Source organism: Dunckerocampus dactyliophorus, chromosome 2 (genome assembly GCF_027744805.1).
Source record: "Dunckerocampus dactyliophorus isolate RoL2022-P2 chromosome 2, RoL_Ddac_1.1, whole genome shotgun sequence".
NCBI lineage: Eukaryota > Metazoa > Chordata > Actinopteri > Syngnathiformes > Syngnathidae > Dunckerocampus > Dunckerocampus dactyliophorus.
The window spans coordinates 25,587,943-25,612,675 of record NC_072820.1 but is presented as its reverse complement, the minus strand read 5'-3'; the positions used below and the strand labels follow the sequence as shown (position 1 = coordinate 25,612,675).

Genomic DNA, 24,733 nt, shown 5'->3' with positions numbered 1-24,733 from the left:
AGCAGGTCCTGTGTAAATGTTCACTGTACCATCGCAGTAGTATTCTGCTACACCAGCCACTGGGTGTAAGGAATATTACACTGATGAGGCAATAGCCACCAAGTATCACGTCAATGCTAACTTGTGAGTGTATTTAATGTCCTATTTATGTCTAAGATGTCTTATTTTCTATTATTATGGCAACTATATTGGGTAATACAAGTGTAAAATTGACTATGAGTGTTATTTCATGTCTAGATAGCTGTAATAATGCTAAAAAAATATATTTACAAGGTCTTAAACAGGGTTACAATGCTCCAACTACAAAAATATTCCAGTTAGGAATCCTATTTGGTGGAAATTCACTTATCGCAGTCGGGTCTGGAACCAATTACCGTAAATTCTAGGGGTGTAACGATTCATTCATCATCATCATCGATACATTGATTTATATTCCTACGATTCAACTACACCAGTCTGGGTTCTCAAGTTTCCATTCAGGACAACATAAATATCAATCTAACTTTCTTTAAAAGGTAATATATCGATTGAATCGATATTAGGAAATGAAGCATTGGATTTTTAATTTTTTTTTAGCACTTTTAATGATAAAGACGTTAAACGTCACAGTCTGCCTGTCAGTGACATCACTGTCTTCCGGGTATGTGGTGGTCATGGAAGTTGTAGTGGACCTGTGAAATGCAGTTGATTCACTTTTTCTTCTTTTGGTCATATCAGTTGATTCACTTCATTCAATATTCATATTTAACTCATCTGTCCTTATTTGAAACTCCTTTTAAGTGACATTTATGAGGACAATATGCAAAGTAAGGACGTTTTGCACGCCTATAGACAGTTTACAGACGTCATCATCCAGGGTGGCGTGTCCAGGTCAAACCATATTCTTATGTACGTGGAAGCAATAAATGGTGCGCACTTGCTTGTGCCGAGGAGGAAGGAGGAGAGAGGAAAGGCTGGGAAACTGTAATTTTTGTTGACCGTTTATTCCTTTTGTCACACATTTACACTCGCGTTTCTTATGTATTCTTCTTTGGCATTACCATGTTTCCTTACACTGCTTCACGCCATCTGCCATCACTTCACATGCAAAGTATGTTTGCTCTCCCCGTTTGGTCTCATCATAATCAAAACTTAACATAAACCCACCACCCAACGTTATCCTGTTCAATGTCTGTTAAGCGCATCATCACGACGAAGGACCCATCCTTTTCTCTAAGCAGTCAGAATCAGGGAAGTCCAACAATAAATTGTGTCTGTCTCATGCCAATGTAACCCAGGGTTTCAGGATGGTAGCTGATGTGGAAGCTCGGTGTAAATAAAAAAAAAAAAAGGGAGCTACTGGTATAGCTAGGCAAGTTTAATTATTTGCACAGTATGTCTCTATTAGCAACAGTCAAGGGACCTTCTCAACCCACACAACACACTCGCTGCCTTCAAAATAAGAGCGCTTTAGGCTATACCCTGTTAAATTATGTTAAAATAACGGTCAAATAGTGGGGCGAGCCCCCCCGGGGGGCAGGCGTAGTGAACTGTCAGGGGGATGTGAGAGACTACTGTATATTAGTGTAGACCTGCCAACATGTATGAATTTGTCATACTCAGCTTACTCATACTTGAATAAGCTTGTTGCATTTCGCTGGTTTCAGGTATGGCGAGGACCCAACCTGCGCCCTCTGCCCAAATTCAGCGACTCTCAAACACATCTTGACCAGTTGTAGTACCAGCCTCACACAAGGCCGCTACAACTGAAGGCACACTCAGGTCCTCAAGAATCTGGCAGCAGCCCTTGAGAGCAAGAGGAACACCATCAACTCCTTGCCCTTGAGAGCTGCCAATTCCATCTCTGTACCAACATTTCTTCAAGAGGGACAGAACAGTCTAACCACCCCACTACCAAACCAGAAACTGGACAGCCTAGCCATGGGCCGGGATTGGAAAATGCCAGTTGATATTGGCAAGCAACCAATCTTTCCCCCAGAGATTGCAACCACCACCCTCAGGCCAGACTTGGTGCTATGGTACCCTTCATTAAAGGTGGTCAACATCATAGAGATTCACGGTCCCATGGAAGGATTCCACCGAAGAGGCCTACAAACAAAAGAAACTGCGCTACACAAATCTGGCAACAGATGCACAACAACGAGGATGGAAGGCCAAGGTCTATCCAGCTGAAGTAGAATGCAGAGGCTTTGTGGCTTCCTCTACCATCAGGCTTATCAAAGACCTTGGCATTCACGGACAGGCTCTGCGACAGACAATAACGTCAATCTCTGAATCGGCCAAAAGAAGCAGTCAGTGGCTATGGATCAAGCGCAAGGACCCTTGCTGGGCTCAAAGCAGAGGGGGGCACACACCTGGGACGCCAGGTATTGCCGATGAGCTCTCTGGAGGTGTCATGTCATCAGTGGGCCTATCATCAAAACACCAATGAAGGAGGGTACCCACCTGACGACCCTAAAGAAGTTTTAAACCCACCCCCTTCCTCCCTGTCCTTACCCAAAGGTGGAGCGCAGGGGGGGAGGGAAGGCTGAGCGACAACCTAATGTGCGTGGGGCAGTTTTTTGGTCCCAGGCTGGGACCTTACTGCCAAGCTCATTGCCTTTTGTGACCCTACCTTTTAAAAGCATTGGAATCAAGAATCGTTAGGAACCAGGATTGAAACAAGGAATTGGAATCAGAATCGTTCAAATTCAAACGATGCCTAACCCTAGTTATAACGAACTTGAAATTATAATTCAATTCACCAGTATGAAAACAAATCCACAACAAATTGTCATAATTATCACAGCAAAACATGCAGCAATGCACAACACAGGAAAATAAATTTGCAAGATTTTACAATACTTTTAAGTGCATACATTCCGCACAATTTGAGCAGAAATTTTTAACTGACACATCGTTCTGGCCACATGCTGTGCTCTCCTGTTGAAGTTCAGAATTCCCGTGTTTGCGAATGCACCTCACTTGCCATTGACAGATAATGAGGAAGTGTTGTGTTGTGTGAGGGCGTGTCGAGCGACAGAGAAATGTGTGCAAGTTTACGGTGTTAGAGTTGAGCACTGCTGTTGGCGTGTTAAGTTTAGCAATAAAGTTGAAAAAAAGCGTCACACTGTGTTGCATTACATGCAAGAAGTTACTTGCATGATATCACCTTCAATCACTTGTTGCAGGTGGCCGAGTCTGCATTCATTTAACACCTAAATTAAGCGCCAAGTTTTTTGGTCCGGTTACTACCGCTTACGTCGGCCATAACAATACAGAGTTTCAGTACGCATCCCAAGTCGGCAGCTGCGAACCCACCTTTGCTCTGTCTTTGATATTCTGACCAAACACAAAAGAATTTGCTACATCTGACTCCTTCTTCTCGCTTTCTCCTTCATCTTTGTTACGGCTCATGCCGTCTTCCTCGTTTTCATGTTTCTAAAATTAAGGGGAGAAAAAAAAAAACAGCAGATGTTCATCTCGTCCAACCTGGACAGGCATCAAGCAAGTGTTGGAATAATTTCCAGGGCATGCACAGTGCGCAGTTACCAGTAACTTGGTCGGGGTGGCTGAGTGCTCTGTGTTGTTCAGGAAGAGGGACTGTGTGGCTACAGGGCTATCCGACGACTTCTTCACGCCGTTGGTTCCACAAGTAGAGTCTGAGCACACGTACAGAACAAAAAAATCAAGGTCAGGAAAATTGTTAATGACGTTGCAGACTGTTAGAGATGCAAGTCAAAAACAAAGGCGTACTGGACTCTATGTGTGATTTTGAGGGTGGCGCTTGAAGAACTGCAGGGCGGAGAACGCTGCGTTGCTGCTCTTTCGGCTTCTGACTTGGGATGCCTACAAGAGCACACACACTGGTTGGATTTCTCTGACTCAGGTTTCAGTTCCCGTGGTAGAAACACAAGCCTGATCAAGGTTTAACGATATGACCTGTGCCACTTGGCAGGAAGGTGCAACACAAACCTGAACTGGGCGCCTGTCCGTGTATGAGAGTCGGCGGCTTTAGGCGGAACCCGACAGGCTTCTCCTCTGTGATGTCCAGAGCAGTTGAAAGACAAAACATTTATGGGTTACATAACTTATGCTCCTTCCTGAAACGCTCTCCCCGTCGCCACAGCAACGCTTGTGGAGTCTTTTATGTGAGCCCTCTCGAGTCTAGCGAACATTACAGACTTTATTTTGATTCTAGTGGCCAACATAAGTCTTCCAAATGTGGTGGTGATCCAGACAGACGAGACACAAAGGAGACAAGATGACGGTCACACAAGCAGTCACTTTTGCAGACAGTGCAATCAAAGCATACAGGTACTACATTTTAGTCATCTCAATGCAGCATTTGTGCTAGCATCTCAGTGGCCTTTAAAACAAAAGAGTTGTCTAGAAAGCTCACCTGGCTCAGAGTCAGAGTTCCCAGTGGGAGACTGGCAGAAACTCGGGGGCATGAATACATTGTTCTTGGGAACTGCAAAAGAGTCAACAAGCCTTGCACTCAGCATACAGATCAACACCAGCAAACAAAGAAAAAAAGTGTTACCAGAATGTAAAGGTGGGAATGATGAAGTCCTCTCCCTTTTGACTGGAGGGAAATAGCTTGTCTCTTCTTTATCCGAATCTGAAAATGAACAAGCAAATATATTTTTCATTATTACAACAAGCCTGGGAAGTAGGGGTGTAACTGTATGCCATAATCACGGTCATTAAGGGCATGGTTGGGTTCATTCTGGGTACAGTAAGGCAACAAAACACAAAATAGCGATGTGCGGCTCGATACAGAAATACTGACACCCCTGATACCAGATGTTTCTGCTCTGAAATCAATTCTCAAATCAAAATATCAATAATTGGATAAGTCAGTCATTTGAGATAATGTATATCATCATTAAGATCTTGTGTAAATGACATGCAGTTGGTAGGAAGTACTTTTTCTTCTGCTTGAGTGAATGCGTATGCGCAGCGCACATTGCTCATGTCTGTTGAAACGGAGACATGTGTGAATTGTATGGAAGCCGCTATGTCAATGTAATTCCGAGTTTAAAAGAAATAATTCAGATGTTTTGTATGAAGCGGATTTGTTATGCGAACTGTGCATCAGTCCCAGGGTTTCCGCTACATGTAACTGATCGTGGCGCCCCGCCACTACAAAATAAAAGCCTGCCACAACTTGAAAATGTACTTGAAAACGATGTTAAAGGGATAGTTTGGATTTTTTTTACATGAAGTTGTGTGACATCCCCATCAGCAGTGGACTATATCAACAGTCACAAATTCCCCAAGACAAATTCCCCAAATACATTTTCAAACATTTAAAAAAAAAAAAAAAGAAAGAAATCATATACAACAGCTGACAAGGTTTCTTTTTACAAATGATGCAGATAAGTGTCATAGTTTGAATTGTATTATTTTTAGGAAATGGCTTGTGTTTGTACAAATATCAAGGCCCAAATATCAGTATATATAAATCAGATTTTGACTACATGTACCGTTACACCCCCACTGGTGAGCATGATCACATTCAGAATGTCACTTTTACCTTCTCTTTCCTCTGCACTTGAGCCCTCTGCAGATCGCTGAAAGAAGCACAATATTTAGTTTGACACAGTCCCAAGATGGGGATATCTTTAAACTAAACATCAAAACAACACACAGCTTAAAAATATATTGTGTATTGTCAGAATCAAATTTACAACACTGGATTCTCTCTCTCTCTCCGGGAGAAACAAAAATTGAAATATACGCTTGGGGAGTCTTCTCATTAAGACTTGTTTATAGTTCAGTCACTGGTGAGGAATGTAATAAATGCATTCTTCAAAGCGAGCTTATTTTAGAGCCAGCAAAAATCTCAAAAAATAGCTCTATCTTTGAAGCTGAAGAATAAGAGAGAAACCCACCTTCTGAGTTTTGTCTTTTTGGAAAACAAACACAGGGGGCGCTATGGCAGGCTTGTCTGTTGGTAGAAATAAAGGGGGGGAAGGTTAGTCATCCAAGCTTGAGCATACCTGAACAATTGTGTTACACAAGCCGCATCAGTAGGGGGAAGCATACCCTAACAACTTTGTCAGTAGGAGTTCACAAAAATTCTCAGTTTACCTCACATTAATGGTTATGGTTTAATTTATTTTAAACATGCATTAAGTTTGCATTGAATACTTCTTGTTACAATTCACACCGAAAAGGAGTAGGAAGAAGCAGAGCCTATTTAATCCTACCGCCTCTCCTTATCACATCAATTGCTAATCAATATGCTCACTGCCTGTATTCAAATTACACAAATTCACTGTATACTTACTGAACTGAATTTAATAATAATCAATTCATAAAATTATTACCATTATTAATACTATTATCACTACTGTACAAAAGTACTGTTCCTTTTTGATCCAAATCCACTTCCTGCTGTCTTTCGTGTTGCGAGTTTCGTTGAGCAAGCCATTGCAACGATGATATTAAAAGCCAAATGTTAGTGAATGTAATCCCTCTAACTGAATGGTTCTTTCTTTGTGGGTTGTATCCTTCATTTCCCTTGTTGTCATGGTGATATGTTCTTTAGTATTTAGCAGTATTTATAAATATCTTTGACAACAAGCAGTCTTGCTTATACTGGACCTCCATTTAGTTTTATGTAGATTTTGCAATTGGTGCTCCAAGTGCTTTGTATCTTTGTCTGCTTCCTCAAGTCTTGTGCTTTCTTGGCGATGTCAGCGTTGCGTTTTGTCAGATGTTCATTCATGCAGACGTTTGGGCCTCTCAGTGTCTCTCTGTTTCTGCAGTGCAGTTTTGAATTCCCTGTTGGCGAACTTAATGATGACAGGTGGTGTTGTTTCTGCCATATAGTGGGATGCAAGTGTCGGTGTTGACATCTACGTCATCCACCTTTGACTATAGGAAGTTGGCAATCTGTTGCTTTGATTTAGGAACATCCATTCCATCGGGTTCTGCTCTGTTTTGGACTGCCCTATCTTTTGGCCTTGGTGTAATACGGAGCCCTGTGAGGATCACATCGTTCATTTGTGCATTTTGATCCATCTCATCAATTATATTTAATTGCTCAGTGATTTCCCTTTGCTTCTTTCTCTTCCTCAAGAGTGGTGCGCAAGGCAGCATTATCCACCAATAGTGCCTTGATATCATCCTGTAGAACATTGATATCATTGTATAGTGCTGTATTTTCTTTCATAGGGTTTTAAACCTCCTTAAGAGTTGCACGCAAGGCAGCATTATATTCCAATAATGCCTTGATATCAACCTGTAGAACCCTAACATCCTTGCATAATGTACTATTTTCTTCCATAGGGTTTATAGCGTCCTTAAGAGCAGCCCGCAAGGTAGCACTGTCATCCTGCAGAACCCTAACATCCTTGCATAATGCTCTATTTTCTTCCATAGGGTTTTCAGCTTCCTTAACAGCAGTAAATATCTAGCCTCACCGCATGTATCAACACTTGTTATATAAGGTAGAGGTTTTTGCTGGGTTTTTACATTTTACACTGCTTGAGTTCTTTTTACACTTGTGGGACGAGGGATGCTAAAATGTGAGATGAGTGAAGCACTTTGATGACATATCTTACCACAAACCTTTCTTATAACAACTGTCATTTAAGAGTGAGCCTTTTATTGGTTTTATGCTTTAAAACAGTTTTCCACAGGACTGCAATCTATATGTGGCTGTGGGTGGCAAGGGGAAGAGTGCCAGATTATATCGGCCTACTTCTAAAATCTCTGATAGTGGCATTGCGATACAAGCAGTCGATTCCAGACACCACCCCAGCACGTCTATCCAGCAGCGGCCATGTTAAGCATGGAGTAGAAATGATGTCAACCGTGTGTATTTTTCCTTCGAAAAAGACGTTAAAGCTGAGTGCAACATTTTTCATGCACAAGTTTCCTGTGACAGCACAGAATCAGGGGAGTTTAATGCAACCAAACTCATTGCGCATTTGAAGCAGCATCAAATACTAATGATTAGTAATTCACATTCATAGTTTCAAAGTTTACAGGTCATCAAAAATAGTTATCATTCAGTAATTAAAAAAAATATGTCAATAAAAATAATTACAGATTACAATGGTATACTCCAGCTTGCTGCATAAACATTTTTGTGGTATGCCATGCTACAAATATAACAATGACAACAAAAATAGCTCATAACAGTCACATTTTTTGGCAGTACAATGCTATAGCTATTCATGTAAGAACTTAAGTGATTTTGGAAAACCATGGAAGTTGCTAGATATCAGCTCTTAAATTAAACTCTTATGAGCTATATTTGTTATTATATTTGTCCAAACAAATGTACCTTTTGTTGTACTAGGCATTAAAATGCATCAATAAACTAAAGAAACAAGGGTGGTCTCATAATTGTTTCCATTACTGTAAATGTAGATGAGCCTTATAACCATGAGATTCAAGAATACAACTTTCCAGTCTCTAAATGTAAACAAGGATCTCATCACATTCATTCCAGAACGACAATTTCTTTGTCGAGATGTGTCCAAACTATCATTTTAAACCATAAAGATGATGCCAAGTGGACCAAAAACACAGGTGGTACCCTCTAAACATCCACAGCATCCATCCACTTGGATGGCCACTTTTAAGATGAAGCTTCCATGCAGTGGAAAGCGTGTTATATTCAATGTGGATCAACACTTCATTAGGTCCGCCTTCACAATCTAATGAGATCCAACCCAAGGCTTGCGTCAAAAAGTCATGCTCATTACAGAGATATTAGTAATATAAAAACAACAATATCTTTCTTATGACAAGCATGTTAGGAATTCATTACATTGATTTGTCAGTAGGCGTGTCACAAGATTTTCCAAGATTAAACTGATTAGATTTCTCATTCAGAAAAAAACTGTCTTGCGCTAATAAATACATCAAATCACACAACAAATTAAAATTAATTTGATAACTTTTCCAGCTCCATATACTGCCATGTACATGTCTGTTTTCCTCGTCTCTCTCCTGTACACAGGCAGTGTTACAGGGCTCCAAACTTTGAACTAGTTGGTTGCATTTTGCGACTAAAATATGAGATATCACGAGTGAATTATTCATCTGTTTGCGCATGTGCAATCAGATAAAAGTACGTGTTCCGTATTGAGCTCACCAGGGACGTCCCTTATTACAGTTAGAATGAAAAATACTGTAATGTGTGCGCTGAGAGAGCACAGACCTCCGCCGAGCGCCGTAGATCCCCCCCATATTGTGATTCACACCAAAATAATCATTTTTTGGATCAATCTTTGATATTTTGTAGAACTTGTTGGAAACTAACGTGTCCTGTATTTTTATTTTACCAAGTCCTTGACCATTTCTTGTGGAGTTATAGAGACAAATGCCGAAAATTGTCTTATCTCGCAATGTAAAAGAATCCTTTAAAAAAATTCCTAGATCCAGACTGTACTCTGCATCACACCCAAAATTTCATCAGTCCTTCCATATCCCCTTTCCAATTATTCCTGAAAATGTCATACAAATTCATTCAGAACTTTTCAAGTTATTCTGAACACAAACAAACAGACAAAACAGATAAACACCGGCAAAAACAATCTCCGCGCTGCGCTTGTGCTTTGCGCTGCGCTTGGCGGACGTAACAATTAACTTCCCATGTACTAGTATTACTCTAAAACAGACATCAAATTATATTCCGTTTGTGTCAAATAATACATTTGTTTCACACCATGATTACCGATTTTATTTTATTATTATTATTGAATATTTTTGGTTGCAGACAAACTTGTGCCCAGTAGTTGACAGTAACGTGCAAATGAGCTATTTTGCCAACCCAACATCAACTCCAAAAAGGTGAAGAAAGAAGACAAACACCAAAGGAGGATGGAAAGGGGACAGTATTGGAGTTCTAATGTATATGATGCCACCATTGAGGCCTTCCAAAAGCTATAGACAGAAACTGGGTGGATAGAGAAGACAGTTGTCATTTATTGTTTGAGTATTTATTAGTAATACAGTGAAAATGAGAGGAAATATGAATATTTACTTTGTAAGTTGCTTTCAGTGTGCACCCCTAATTTTTCTGCTTGCACCTCTGAAATTGTAAGTTAGGGGCCACTGTGCTCCTAGTAAAAAAAAAAAGGAGGCCTGTGTTCACTCTGTGCATTGGTTCAGCACCGAGACGCTTCATAGAACGGTATTCCATAGAACAACAGCATGAGTGGAGTGAGCCCTCTTGTCAGTCATACAGTCTTTTTGTCTCATTGCCGCTGGCATACAGACAGCACAAGAGTGTAGCCTTGTGAGGAGCAGTGAAGGTAAGATAGCAGAAATTAGGGGGGAAAATTCCCCCCAGGGAATATTCCTTAGCTTCAAACGGAATTAGCAAGTAATGAGCATCAACACAAGTAAGCCAATATGACAAATTTGTTCAAAAGTGACAGCGCAAAAATATTGTGCATTCACAAAGTGTAGTTTGCCACATCACAAAAGAAACTCTGCTCTTTAATACAGTCAAAAGCCAGCATTTCAAGAACTGCTCCAAATGTTTTATAGACAGTACGAATTGCCCATGAGAAAATACATGTCACCAACCGTTCATTCCACAACTTATACAGAGTGAAGACATATTGAGGCAAATATTTAATTATTATTAGACCTGTCACAATAATTGATAAATCCAACAATTAAAAAAAAAACTAAGTCGATAATTTTGCCGGCCTCGATCAATTGACGTGCATGCGTGTTTGTTTTCCTCTCTCTCCACCGCACAGGTTGGATGACAAGAGGGTTCACTCTGCACCTTGTTGAAGTTAGTTGCACGTTGGCCATTAGTAGCCCTGTCACTTTAACAAATTTTGCTGGTCAATAATTGTGCTACAAATTATCATCGATAATCGATTAGACATTTCTCGAGACCATTTTTTCATTATAATTATTATAGGGCCGCATGGTGGCCTAGTGGTTAGCATTTTGGCCACAGTCAGGAGATCGGGAAGATCTGGGTTCGAATCTCCGTCGGATATCTGTGTGTGGAGTTTGCATGTTTTTCTCCGGGAACTCCAATTTCCTCCCACATTCCAAAAAAAATGCATGTTAGGTTAATTGGCGACTCTAGATTGTCCATAGGTATGAATGTGAGTGTGAATGGTTGTTTGTCTATATGTGCCCTGCAATTGGCTGGCGACCAGTCCAGGGTGTACATCGCCCTAAGTCAGCTGGGATAGGCTCCAGCATACCCCCGCGACCATAATAAGGAGAAGCGGCATAGAAAATGAATGGATGACTTGTCATTCATTCATTCATTCAGAATGCTATTTATAGACTATAGCTCTGCTTTTAATACAGTCAGCCCCCACAAACTCACAAATAAGCTCCTCACACTTGGCCTGTCACCCTCCCTCTGTAACTGGGTGTTTAACTTTCTCACAGGCAGGCCCCAGTCAGTCAGAGTCCACAATCGCACATGCAGCTCAAGAATTGTGAGCACTGGGACCCCACAGGGGTGTGTGCTGAGTCCGCTCCTCTACACGCTCTTCACCTACGATTGCGTGGCCTCCCAGAACAACACCAGCATCATTAAATTTGCGGATGACACTACAGTCATCGGCCTGATCACTGGTGGTGTTGAAACATCATACAGAAGAGAGGTGGCGGACCTCATAGCTTGGTGTCGTGATAACAATCTCCTTCTCAATACAGATAACACTAAAGAGATGATCATTGACCCAAGAACAAGGGAAAAGGAGCCGCATAAACCCCTGTTTATTGATGAGACTGAGGTGGAGAGGGTGAAAACCTTCAAGTTCCTTGGCACACACATCAGCAAGGACCTCACCTGGTCTCACAACACCCAACAAATTATGAAGAAGTCCCAAAGGAGGCTGTACTTCCTGAGAAGACTGAGGAAATTTGGCATGTCCACCACAATCCTGAGTTGCTTCTACAGATGCACTATGGAAAGTGTCCTTACAACCTCCATCACTGTTTGGTACGGTAACTGTACAACACGTGATAGGAAGGCACTCCAGCGGGTGATCAAGACCTCACAGAACATTGTTGGGGCAGCCCTCCCCTCACTGCAAGACATTTATAAATCTAGAGTCCTACGCAGAACACAGAACCTCATCAAGGACAGCACACATCCACAACACTCATTATTCACACTCCTACCGTCAGGCAGACGCTACAGGAGTTTGAAGTCCAGGACCACAAGACTGGCAAACAGCTTTTACCCACAGGCCATCAGGCTTCTCAACAAATCACTCACATATGCCGCACGCAACACACGCACACACTCATAGCACTTTTATTTATTTATTTATTTGTATTATTTATTTGTATTAATGTCTCTTCTGTTGTTGTTGCTTAATTTATTGGTATATATGTTTATGTTTCTTATGTTCTTATTCTTTCTTGTGTTTTCTTTCTTTTCTTGGGAGAATGAACAGAATAAGATTTTCATTGCATAGTATAACTGCTGTTTTACTATGCATATGACAATAAAACTCTCTTGAATCTTGAATTAGAGGTGTAATTCACATTTGAACCACTAGATGGTACTCAAGTATACTGTACCTGTGTGAGGCACATTAGCTGCCTGTTTAGACAATGAATCTGTTAAGAAAAAAAAAACACTCCAATAAAAACTATACGCTCAACAACACACACACGCAATTATGTAGTGTATCGTTAAACTAATGTACAATGTAGAGGGTCATATTTCAGCTGGACCACATATCTCTAGTGGCGGAGTAAAATGCAATGTTACTGATTGTCCTTCAACACGTGTTCTTTCACTGTGTTATACAGTTCAGGAATTGCTGCTTGAGACATTTGCATGTACGTTCTCCCAGGCAATTTGTACTGTCTGTCAAACATTTCTAACATTTCCCAAAATGTTGGCTTTTCAACCGTATTGAAAGGTTGCATTTCTTTTGCAATTGTGCAGCTCTGTTTATTCAAGCACATTTTTACGTGCCATGAGAGCGACGTCCCACATCAGTGTGATTCCCTGTCTACCCAATATTATCGAGGCAGCAGAGCCGGGGCTCAGATGAAAGTAAAGTGGCTAGCAAGGAAGTGGAGATTCAAGCCTTCAGTACCTTCTATTATCATGGGGAAACGTGAATTATATACCGAGCAAAGCCGACGAGTTGGCATGAAGTCAAGACCTTCAGGGAGTGCACCTTATTTTGCTTCACTGAATGGCTAACAGCTAGCAACCCAGATGCTAACGTGGAGCTAGCAGACTTCAGGGCAGTCGGAGCAAACAGGAACACAAGAGCCTGTGAAAAATGCAGAGTAGGTGGCCTTGCACTGTATGTGAACAAACTGTGCTGTCATCCTGACCATGGGAACATTAAAATGTCCATCTCTACTGCATTTTTTAAAAATCGGTTTTCATTATAGAGAACAAAAACTCAATACCGATATCTACTGATAACATTTTTATGCCAATATCGGGCCAATGATGTCTGTGGGTCAATATTATTGGACAAGCCTAATTCTAAATCAATCCCGAAACTGATATATAACCATGTCAAATGACGAGTCCTACCCTACAAGTATTGTGCACACCCTTTTTCTTCCAATTTTATCTTTTATTGGATTTTAAATGAATTTTTAACATAAAAATCTGAGATTTTGTTTAATAGCTTGCAGATCATGTGACCTAGGCACTTGGGATGGGAGAAATAATCAATTCTTAGATGCATCGCAATGTGATTAATCGATTCATAAATGTCAATAATCGATACTGACGGAACAAAAAGACGGAAAGCGGAAGTGCCGCCCAGACAGTTTATGTTGGTGCACCTAAGTGTAATGGCCGCCACACACAGGAGGCGACTGCGATTGGCAAAACTCATCACCAACGTACAGCAAACTATGCACACGGGAGGAGATGAGTGGCTGTGACCAGCTACACGGGTGAGCGGCGTGATCACATCCAGCACGAATTGTATGGGTCTCCCACGATTTTGACAGGCTGTCTTGCTAGTACCGGATCTTGCTAGTATTGAAGATAAACTTGAATAAATGTCCATTTAAATGGCCCCAACGAGTTACCATGTCGCTGTTTTTTTTTTTCTTTACATCTATACATTCTGTTTTAGAAATGTCAATAGCTCCAGCAAATCTGACACGGCAAGTTTTGCGTACTGATTAGCATCCTGTCAGCTCATTAGTCGATCAATGAAACTCCCGCTGATTGGTCCTTATCTGGGCAACAGCAATGAAAAGTTTAACGTTTTTCAAAAATAAAAAATAAAAGAACTACCTAGGGAGGTGCATCAGAACCTTCGTCCCGACAGTCAACGCTTACTGAGGCGTTTGATGGGCAAAGTAAATATAAACAACAGCACAAAATGGTGCACACTTACAGACAGTGCCGTTCACTACATGTTAGGCTTTCTTGTGAAGGAATAACACTCAATGTTATTTACTATTTATTAAAGTGCAATTTTCTTTACAGAGACTTGATATCCATTTTATTTACTGTTGCTATTGTTGTGTGTGCTTTTCATTGGAGTGTTTTTTTCTTAATACCGACCAGGACTATTTTATATTTTTGGTTATGATTTTTATTTTAGTGCAGTTTTTGCTAGTGGTCGACATGGTGGGCTGATATTTGGACGTATATCGGTATCAGCCTTTATTTACAGTAAATCCGAAGGGCCGATATCAATTTTAAACTGGGTTATTTAAGCTCAGATGCAGCCACGCCTCTCTTTCTTTCTCCTGCCAGCTGTGACTTCTGTCCCCTGCATTGCTCCACCCACGGCGCCATTTGATTGGTTAAGCAAGCCACATCACGTGGTATTGGCAGTGCCAATCTGAAACGGACGCTGTCCTCACACGCACAAACACACATGGCTGAGAGGGACGTTTTTTCGTGTGCAGAACGACCTGAGAGCAAACACACGTCAAGTTAAACACCGGAAAATCTCTCGAAATTGTAATAAACATCCCAGTGCGCTACATCTCACAACTACTACTAAAGTTACAGTGAGCAGCAGAATAACATAAGAGTGAAGTAAACATTAGCGGCAGCTCTGCTAGCTTGTAGTACCTCCTTACATGTCTGTGAATTACTTGAAAGAAGGCAAACAGTCCGTGATAGTAAAAGCGTGTGTATCGTTGAGAGAGCGCGTTAAAAACTCAATTCACTTGTTTTATTGGAGGGAAGCACGCCATGGGGGAGGCTGGTTAGCGGACCATAACATTACTTCGCCGGTCTGGCTCTAAAGGCTCAGCAGACTATGTATTGGCAATGGGGAAAATGTTTGTAATGTGGAGAATAGTGTGTGTTTGCGTGAAATTCACATTAAAAACTCTACAGCTCACCTATTACAATAACATAACGCTAAGAGTGGCGTAAACACAAGCGGCAGCTTTGCTAGCTCGTAGTACCTCCCGATATGTCCGTGAATCACTTGAAACAATGCTGTTGGTAATCATGTGGAAACTGTCCATGATTGTACAAACGTGTGCATGATTGGGAGTAAGAAATTAAATTCAGTCTTATTCTGTTGCAGGTAAGTACGCTAAGATGAAGGCTGAAAAAACTTCAGGGAGCTATTATGAAATGGAATATCTGAAATAGGTTGTTTATCAGCTGATCAAAAGTTTAAGACCATAGTCCATAAAAGCCCAAATCTGTTCAAAATGTTCATTTTCTGTCAGGCATTCACACTGTCATGCCCTCCTAAAGCTAAGAAGCTTTCTCTTTTTGAACGTGGTCGGATTGCTGAGCTGCATAAGCAAGGCCTCTCGCAGCGTGCCATTGCTGCTGAGGTTGGGTGCGGTAAATCAGTCATTCAAAATTTTTTGAAAGATCCTGAGCATTATGGAACAAAAAAGTCAAGTGGTAGACCCCCCCAAAAAAATCACACCTGCGCTGAGTCGGAGGATCCGATTGGCTGTCCATCAAGACACAGGGTGGTCTTCGGCCCACATTAAGACCCTTACTGGTGCCGACTGCAGCGCAATAACCATCAGACGGCATCTGCGGGAATAGGGTTTAAAAAACAAAAAACGAATACAAAGACCTCGTCTCCTTCAATGCCACAAAACTGCCCGTTTAGACTTTGCCAGGGAGCATCAAACATGGGACACTGAAATGTGGAAAAAGGTTTTATTCTGTGATGAGAAAAAATGTAACCTTGACGGTCCAGATGGCTTCCAACATTACTGGTATGACAAGGAGATCCCACCTGAGATGTTTTCTACCCGGCACAGTGGAGGGGGGTCCATCATGATCTGGGGTGCTTTTTCATTCAGCGGAACACTAAAGCTTCAGGTGGTGCAGAGTCGTCAAAAAGCAGCTGCTTACGTGCAGATGTCGCAGGGGGCAGAGGGCCCTTGTCTGTGTGGTAACAGCTGGGTTTTTCAACAGGACAACGCTGCAGTTCACAATGCTCGCTTGACCAAGGACTTCTTCGGGGAGAATAACATCATTCTTTTGGACCATCCTGCATGTTCCCCTCATTTAAATCCCATAGAGAACATTTGGGGATGCATGGCAAGGGAAGTTTATAAAAATGACCATCAGTTCCAGACAGTTGATGCCCTTGGTGAAGCCATCTTCACCACTTGGAGCAATGTTCCCACTAGCCTCCTGGAAACACTCGCATCAAGCATGGCCAAAGCAATTTTTGAAGTGATCAACAAGAACGGTGGAGCTACTCATTACTACTGAGAACACTTTTTGTTCTGGTTTGGAGAGTTTTTTGGGTTTTTTTTGTGCGATGGTCTTAAACTTTTGATCAGCTGATCAACAGCTATTTCAGTTTAATTGTTGTTTTCAATGACTTACTTTTTCAAAATGTTTTTTGTCTCACTCCCCCTTCTTGCTTTTGCATATTGTAGCTCTACTTAAAACCTCATTAAGATCCAAATGTGCAAAATGATGCACCATTACGGTGCATCATTGAAGGTTGTCGCCTGGTGGGATATATCACGATCCTCTACAACCATGCACTTCTTGGTATTTGCACAGGGAGCAGAGATTTACGAGTCACTCAAAACTCAGGAGTTATTTACTGAATTGAGAACTAACGAGGAATCATCTCCGTTAACTCGTTCACCAACTCGCCCCTGCTACTGTGACCTAAATTACAAAAGGAAACCAGCTAGCATGTTACAAATTGTGGTACTGTTACTCTTACTGCATTTGTGTACAAGTATTTATCCCATGGAAAAAGCAACAGACCAGGCCCTCGCCTCAAATGAACTCTCCTTTACCCTTCCTACCTGAGATGCAACATACAGACTCGACAAAACAAACAACTCACTCACTCAGCCCACAAGTTACACTGACTCGTGGGTGCATGACAAAGACAGGAGCTTCACTGAGTCTCAGGTTGAGGAAGACTAGAGTTTCACCGACGTTGGTGTTGACAAACACTCAAGTTTCACTGATTCACAGCTGCTTCACAAAGACGCGAGTTTTACCGATTCATGGGTGTTCAACAAAGACATTTCACCGACCCTCGGATGCTTGACGAAGACTTGCAACTTGGTGCATATGTACTCTGGAACGAGTAACTCGATTCACTAGGAGGGAACTTGTTGTGCATTTGTGCAAGTTTCTACACGTGCTCTGCACCGAGTGAGGGAGAGAGTACCTGATTAATCTCAGTGAGTGACTCATAAGAACTCCAGTTAGTAAAGGACTCGGGTGTCCTATCATGTGTACGGGTAAGTACAACAGTCATGTGATGCTGCACACATCTGACAGCCATCAAATCCTTTAAGCGAGTAAAGTAGGTCACTGTGATAGGGTTGATCTTTCACCAATGGAAGAAATAGGCATTTACAGATTATGCACTCTGCATGAAGTGTTATCATATAAGCAAACAGCATGTGTTTCTGTACTTGGGGAGGGACTATTACACTGAGCAGGTGAAGCACGGCTTTGGCGGTCCAATAAATAAGATATCGGAGATTAAGTAACACTACAGTAAACATGGCGTTATGTGGCCATTTGTGTGTATGTGTCAGCACGGAGCAAGCATTCGAGAGATGCTCTGCCCGGCTTAACGTTAGCTTACTAACGGACGCCATCCAGCAATTACACGTAGCCGCCGCCGGTTGCTCCGTGCAGTGTGTGTGATTCTTAACGACGTAGTTAACTAGCTAACGCCGTCGCGGTCATCTCGACTCTTGACAACACACATTAACGTAATAACACGCGCCCTAAAACGAGATTAAAGTCAAGAAGACACTCCACTGATAAGACATGTTAGGCTATCTTTTTACCCGCCTAAATACACGTCCAGTCAGCCTGAAGCCGGCCGCTGACAACATGGAAAAACATCCAGTTAGTAAAGTTGTTATTCGCAAGCTGACCAGTTAAACCTGTCAAAGAGCAGTTAGATGAATTCATATAGGAATGAACTTCATAATATTTATGTTGTAATTGTTTTGTCTACAGGTACAATAACAACCAAATCACAGTTATAAATGGCCGGGTGTTAGCACTGTGCAATGCTAGTTAGCATTGCTTGCTTTCGAGGGCGTTCCGAAGCTTCCCAGCTATTAGCCGCATCCCCAATAGTCCCCCCCATTACTAGCAAAGCTAGCCTGTTTGCTAACAGTGTAGCCTAGGAAACGCCGGGAAGCACTCATGATACTCGAATAGGCGCCGAACAAGCTGCTGAGTCCTCTCATTTTAATATTTTGCCAAAGTGTACAGGTCGCGAAAGACGACGTTTATTGTCGCCGATATGTGTTTCGTTCGTCCGCCCACCCCCCACCACCGCACTCAACACTACTAGCAACTCACCTTCGTTTGCCAAGTCCGCCATTTTACTTTACACACACCCACAAGCCACCGCGCAGATAAGACAGGCTCAGGCCTGGAGAGAGAGAGAGCGCTCGGCCGTGGTCGACGAGCTCGTGCGTCCGCCTGCATCTGCACTCGTCTGCTTTCGTCTGGCTGCGTGTGTCGCTCGTCTGCCTTCGTCTGCTTTTCGTCTGATCAAAAACAATGCCACTCACATTTTCGAAATAATATAACAAAAATACAATTGTCATTTATTTATACTTTACTCCTAAAAACCTTTCACAATGGGCAATGGCCTTGTCTGCCAAGTAATCGAAATCAGAAGAATCGATCCATCAGCCTTGTTTGTGCAAACATGAACATTCTAATGATTATTATTATTAAAATATATATTATTACCACTTTTTCAATAACATAATAAATGACGTCCTAATGATGTCATGCCATGCCCAAAGCGGAATACATTGCTCTGATGTAATTGCAATGTTGGTAGCAGCCACTAGGTGCGCGCTACTTGCATTGTCCCGATTAGGGGTGGGAACTGTACATGCTTCGATGCCAAGTAAATGCAGGGCCGGTATTGTCAAAATCGATACTGCCTGCAAATTTTGAGCGTTTTGCTATTGTGTATGTATGTAATGTATGTATGCTTTGTATCTAAATATATAGCTATATACAATATGATCAAATTTATGAACAATTTAACAATATACTGTATAAATGGAACAATATAAGACAGTGTAACAAAATTTGAGACAAAATAACAAAAGCATTCTCATTCAAATCCTTTTTGCTTTTTGCGCCCTAAAGCACCCCTTTATTTGCAAGAGTAAGCGAAGAGAACTGAAAAATATCGCAATATCCAGTACTGATAATGCCCTTGGTATCGATGCTATTGACATTTGAATCATTCCGCTCACCCCAGTTCCTGTCATGGATCCAACTGGCGGCCAGTGGGCCGAATCCCACACTTCATTCCCATTCATTAGCAGAAACTAATGTCTTTGCAGTAGGTCCTGATAAACAGCAGCATGCTCCCGTCACATAGAGGATCTTTGACTCATCTTTCTGCAGTGGTTCCTGAAAAACCTCCTTTAATAAAGGGGATTTAATGAGAATTAAAAGAAGCATTATTCAGTTCTTTCACAAGTTTCCCCCCCAAAAAAACATTTCCAAGTGAACTTTCAGGCCCTTTTTTTGCCCCCTTCGATGTTTTGGTTGTTATGGCGATATTGCTGTCTTTTGCGTCTTCATTTTTGATGACAACATGACTTTAATGACTTTACTTTTTTGAGTCGAGACGTCCACTTTTTTGAGCTGGAAGAAGTGGAACACAAAATCAATCACACGGAGATGCTGGGAGCAGACATCATTGTTCTGAGGTCAAATGTCACAAGGAGGAAAGGAATACCAGCAGAGATTTTGCTCTTTGTCTACAAATATGTCATTTATTATTTACTGCTATTGTTGTGCATAGGGACACATTTCTGAGGCTGCAGTGAATAATGTGTTCCTCACAGCTGATTGGTTTCCAGAAGAAAACCAGGAAGTGAAAGTAGTTAGAGGAACCTCTGGCTGAGGTAAGACATGCATGATTTTTAGAAAAAATAAATACATACTAGCAAAAATAATAACTGTATAAAATATCAGTCAAGAACATATATATTTTCAAAATATATTTTTAAAAAATGTAATAATTTCATAAAAAGACTAAAAAATGCTAAGTGCATTTAAAGAAAAAGCTTTGTGTTATTAGTCATTCATATCAACATTTTAGCCTTTTCTCTTTACATCGTGCCTCTACATCAGAGGTCACCAACGTGGTGCCTGCGGGCACTAGGTAGCCCCCCACGACCACATGAGGTGCCCACAAGCCTGCTTTTCATTCAGGTTTTCAGTTAATAATGAAAGAACAGTAGAAAGAAATGCATTTTGAAATACAAAATGTGAGTTGTGGACACCAGCATTTTGTTAATGTTCTGGTAAAACAAGCATATTCGCTTTGTTTGGGTTTAAAATAAACTCTGAAAATAAATGTTACAAAAATGAGTAGCTCTTGGCCATTTTCATTTTGTAAAAGTAGCTCTCACAAGGAAAAACGTTGGTGACTCCTGTTATACATTGTGCTCTGTTTATTCCATTTTTGTTGTTTTTTTTCTATTGGTGTTGTTGTTAAATTTGTTTTCTACAATGTGCTGAGGGCAACTGAAACAAACTGTGGGCGGCACTTTGGACACCCCTGGTATAAGTGAGAAGTCAATTGAATTCTCAATTCGACCACTAGAGGGCATCTGAAGCTGTGGGGGTTGTCTCGTCGTTTTATTAGGCACATCTGAACAATATCATACACCCAATTCAAGAATGATATAAAACTTCTGCTTTCACAAAGACCTTAAAGCTCACTTTTGATTGCATCTAACACAATAATAAACACTGCTATGTTAAAAGTGCCAAACAAAAATGTGCTTTACTGTATTTTTGCTTATTTTTTTTAATCTAACCCATTTTTAGGTGTTACTTGGGAGAATTTACTGATGTGTCACACTGTTCTGCAGCACAAGCAGAACCGTAAACCATCTTCTGGTCTTGACAGATCAGTTTTGGTAAAACAGTACACACACATGCACACACAAACACACATCCAAATCCCATTTCACAACATTTTAGATTGCGCAAGGCCAGCCCAGAAGGCTTCCAGAAAGACTGATGCTTGACATTTCCCCTCAGACGTGACTACAACAAGCCACCGCTTGTGTTTTATGTGCTGGTCTTATGTCAGCTTGGGCTTGTGCTCGCCACCTTAACACTTTTTCTTTTGTTTTCCATTCCACCATCAGCTGTGCCCATTACCCCTGAGTCACTCTATTTGCTTTGGTGCGCAGCCAGGAAATCAGTGTGTACATAAACTGTGATTAAACATGTACATGAGTTTGCTGAGCCTGATGACTAGTTTGTGTTTTTACTGTATAAGCATTTAGTCGAAAACTTTACGAAAATTTCAAAGCTCTTTCAGAAACTGGATGGTGAGTCAGCGCACCTGCACTCGCAACTTTGTACACAAACGTTTCTTTGTACACAAACGGCGAAGTTTCCTAGATTTACGTTGTTTTTTGTAAGGGACTCAGGTATAAATTATTAATACTGCTGACATACTTAAGAATAAATTATCAATGCAATATCAAATCGGGATGAACAGAGGGCGGTATAGCTTGCCATGATTATTTACTTTAAATAGTGCAATCCAAACCTGCACTTTGCACCCAAAGGTGAGGGACATTATACAAATTCTGCAAATGAAAGTGTTGAAATGTTCTCACCTGTACGAGCCGATGGCAGCAGGGGCTTTTTTGTGCTGATAATCCTCCTGATCAGAGCATCCATTTGAAAGAACGGTACAGCAACTAGCAAGAACACACAAATGACAGAAGTTTTGCAGCACACATACAGTATGTGTTTTGACCTTGACATGCCGCACCGGATGATGACATCATTCAACGTCACTACTACAGTACCGTAAAGTACCATCGAGAGGTGTATAAAATGTCCTTACTTTGCATATTGTCCCCATAAATGTCACTTGAAAGGAATTTCAAATAAGGACAGATGAGTTAAATATGGATACTGTATGAAGTGAATCAACTGACCAAAAGAAGAAGAAGCGAATCAACTGTATTTCACAGGTCCACTACAACTCCCATGACCGCCACATACCTGGAAGACGATGATGTCACAGACAAGCAGACTGAATCGAGTAATGTTTAACGTCTTTGTCATTAAAAGTGCTAAAAAAAACCACACATCGATATAAAGCCTGCTATGCTTAAATCCAATGCTTTATTTCCTTGTTTTTCCTAGAAACGGACGCGACTGAATACATATTTCCCATAAGAAATCATGCAAATCCAATTAATCCATTCCAGAAAGCCAAAAATGTTAACACAAGACTTGTTTTTGTGAGTTCACAATTATAGTTTTACAGGCAGAAAACAATTCCAAATGCATATGAACACATATAAATGATGAATGAAAGGGATAAATGACCATTTTAGGTTACTTTTACCTTCACTGAAGACGGGATTGTTGACAGACACGATGTGGCAGCGAGACACCACATGGACGCCACCCTCCTGTTTTGCCATGAGTTATTTATTGAATTTAATAGTGTTTCTCACCTCAATAAACCAAAATGGAGCCACAGAAAGTTTAAAGTGCCAACATTTTGATCAAGAAGGTGAAAAACACTACTGAATTGAATTGAATTGAAGAAATAACTCATGACAGAACAGGAAGATGGTGTCTGTGTTATGTCTCGATGCCATCTTGTGTCTTTTGGAACACTCACATCAAGAACCATGTCTTCAGTGAAGGTAAAAGTAACCTTAAATGTTCATTTATCCCTTTCATTCATCATTTATATGCATTTAGAATTGTTTTATGCGCGCCTGTGAAACTATAAATACATGTTTTGTGTTAACATTTATGAGTGTCAACCTCTGACGACAACATAGGCCATGCAGCTGGCTTCTGGTACAGGTTGGCATTTTGTAACTTAGCAAGGTGGCATCTTTATTCGAAGTTAAGGACAATTTGTGGTAAAAATACATGAAAAACACAGTTGGACTCACGCAGTATATAAATAACACGACAAGACGTGTGCCGTATTGTACGCAAATCAGAAAATGTACGTAAACCAAAACAAAATTTTGTATACATTTTCAATGTGAACTGAAAAAAACGCTAACCGAGGTGCCACTGTAATGCACTTTGCTACGAGTTGTTTCTTGAATTCAATAGTGTTTCTCACATTCTTTATCAAAACGCTGGACCTAGCAGCTTTCTTTGGCTCCATAGTGGCTTATTTTGCAGCCGTGATCAACAAGAAAAGCACAGACTTGTGGCCTAACTGTTGTTAGTTAGCAAAAAACTACAGAGTCAACTACTGATGACATCGTAGACGGGCGAACAACAAACCGACATTTTTACTTACATTTTCGACATAAACTGAAATGTTAATTATTAATTATACATAGCAAGAGATTGTAACAGCGGGTGTAATTCTGTCTGACTAACCTTCTTACGTTTCGAATGTAAAAGCAAAGCATGGACCAGGGCAAAAGGACTAGCTTGTTGTGCGCAAAATTGTACGATAACCGAGAGAGTGCACAAAAACAGAGGCAAACTTTTAGACAAAAACAAAATCATACAAAAACTGAGGCATTGGAAAACAAAGGTTTAACTGTGTATTGTTCCTTTTTGCTGACTTTCAACAGTTAATTATCCTCTTTGCACACTTTGTACCGAAGCCCATTTCTTCTCATTGCAACTCTGACTTCTGGTAGATGCGTTCTTGGAGGTGCCTCCTCGCCAAAATCAACAGAGTAATAAAACAACATACCGTACTGTATGCTGTCGGGAATGACGGATGATGATGATTTGGCCACGGCCCAAGTCCCCGTTGGCGAGGAACCATCAAATCCTGACAAAGCTCCAATGCCGTTAATCAGTCGGTATTTTTGATACCGCAATCAATCACAGGACTAGTGATAATCATCATGGTCTATTATTGTTGGAGCGTCAGGTGTTTGGGACAAGGATGTTCATCCCGACTTCCTTTCATGTTGTGAGATGATACTGTAACAGGAACACAGAGTAAGGCCAAGACTGTGAACTAGAAATTGTGATTTCCTACAAAATTGTGTGCAAATGCGAGAAAAATTATGGATATATCGTGAAAGTAGGCCCCTAGTGGCTTTGAGCAGCATAGCCAAGAAGCAACGCTACGATAGCGCCGTGTTCCGCAATTTTTGTTTGTGATATACATAATTTTATGAGGATAATATCATAATATTATGAGGAAAAAATATAATTTTAGTAGCATAAGGTTAAAATATGAACAAATTTTTTTTTTAAAGTCATAATATGAAAAGCAAACAAAACAACAAATACAGTTGTACTTTTTGGAAAATGTTATAAAAAATAAAGTGGTAATGTTAATGGTAA

At 40.9% G+C, this 24,733-nt stretch overlaps 1 protein-coding gene across 3 annotated transcripts in view; it reads right to left on the bottom strand.

The window, feature by feature from the left end:
- Positions 1-22,124, bottom strand: part of ranbp3b (RAN binding protein 3b) — a 30,203-nt gene extending 8,079 nt beyond the window's left edge. For 2 of the 3 annotated variants that reach the window (XR_008567255.1, XM_054764619.1), the window contains exons 1-9: positions 22,051-22,124; positions 5,880-5,935; positions 5,522-5,558; positions 4,526-4,603; positions 4,382-4,453; positions 3,955-4,020; positions 3,736-3,828; positions 3,532-3,641; positions 3,301-3,420 (exon numbers count right to left, since the gene is read on the bottom strand). Coding sequence is in view for 2 of the 3 variants with exons in the window: in XM_054764619.1 (XP_054620594.1) it covers positions 3,301-3,420; positions 3,532-3,641; positions 3,736-3,828; positions 3,955-4,020; positions 4,382-4,453; positions 4,526-4,603; positions 5,522-5,558; positions 5,880-5,935; positions 22,051-22,114 (696 nt within the window). In the remaining variant the exon portion in view is untranslated. Of the gene's footprint in view, positions 1-3,300; positions 3,421-3,531; positions 3,642-3,735; positions 3,829-3,954; positions 4,021-4,381; positions 4,454-4,525; positions 4,604-5,521; positions 5,559-5,879; positions 5,936-18,733; positions 18,809-22,050 lie in introns of those variants that run through there. The other variant, XM_054764632.1, reaches the window with a different exon arrangement.
- Positions 22,125-24,733: the final 2,609 nt, after the last annotated feature.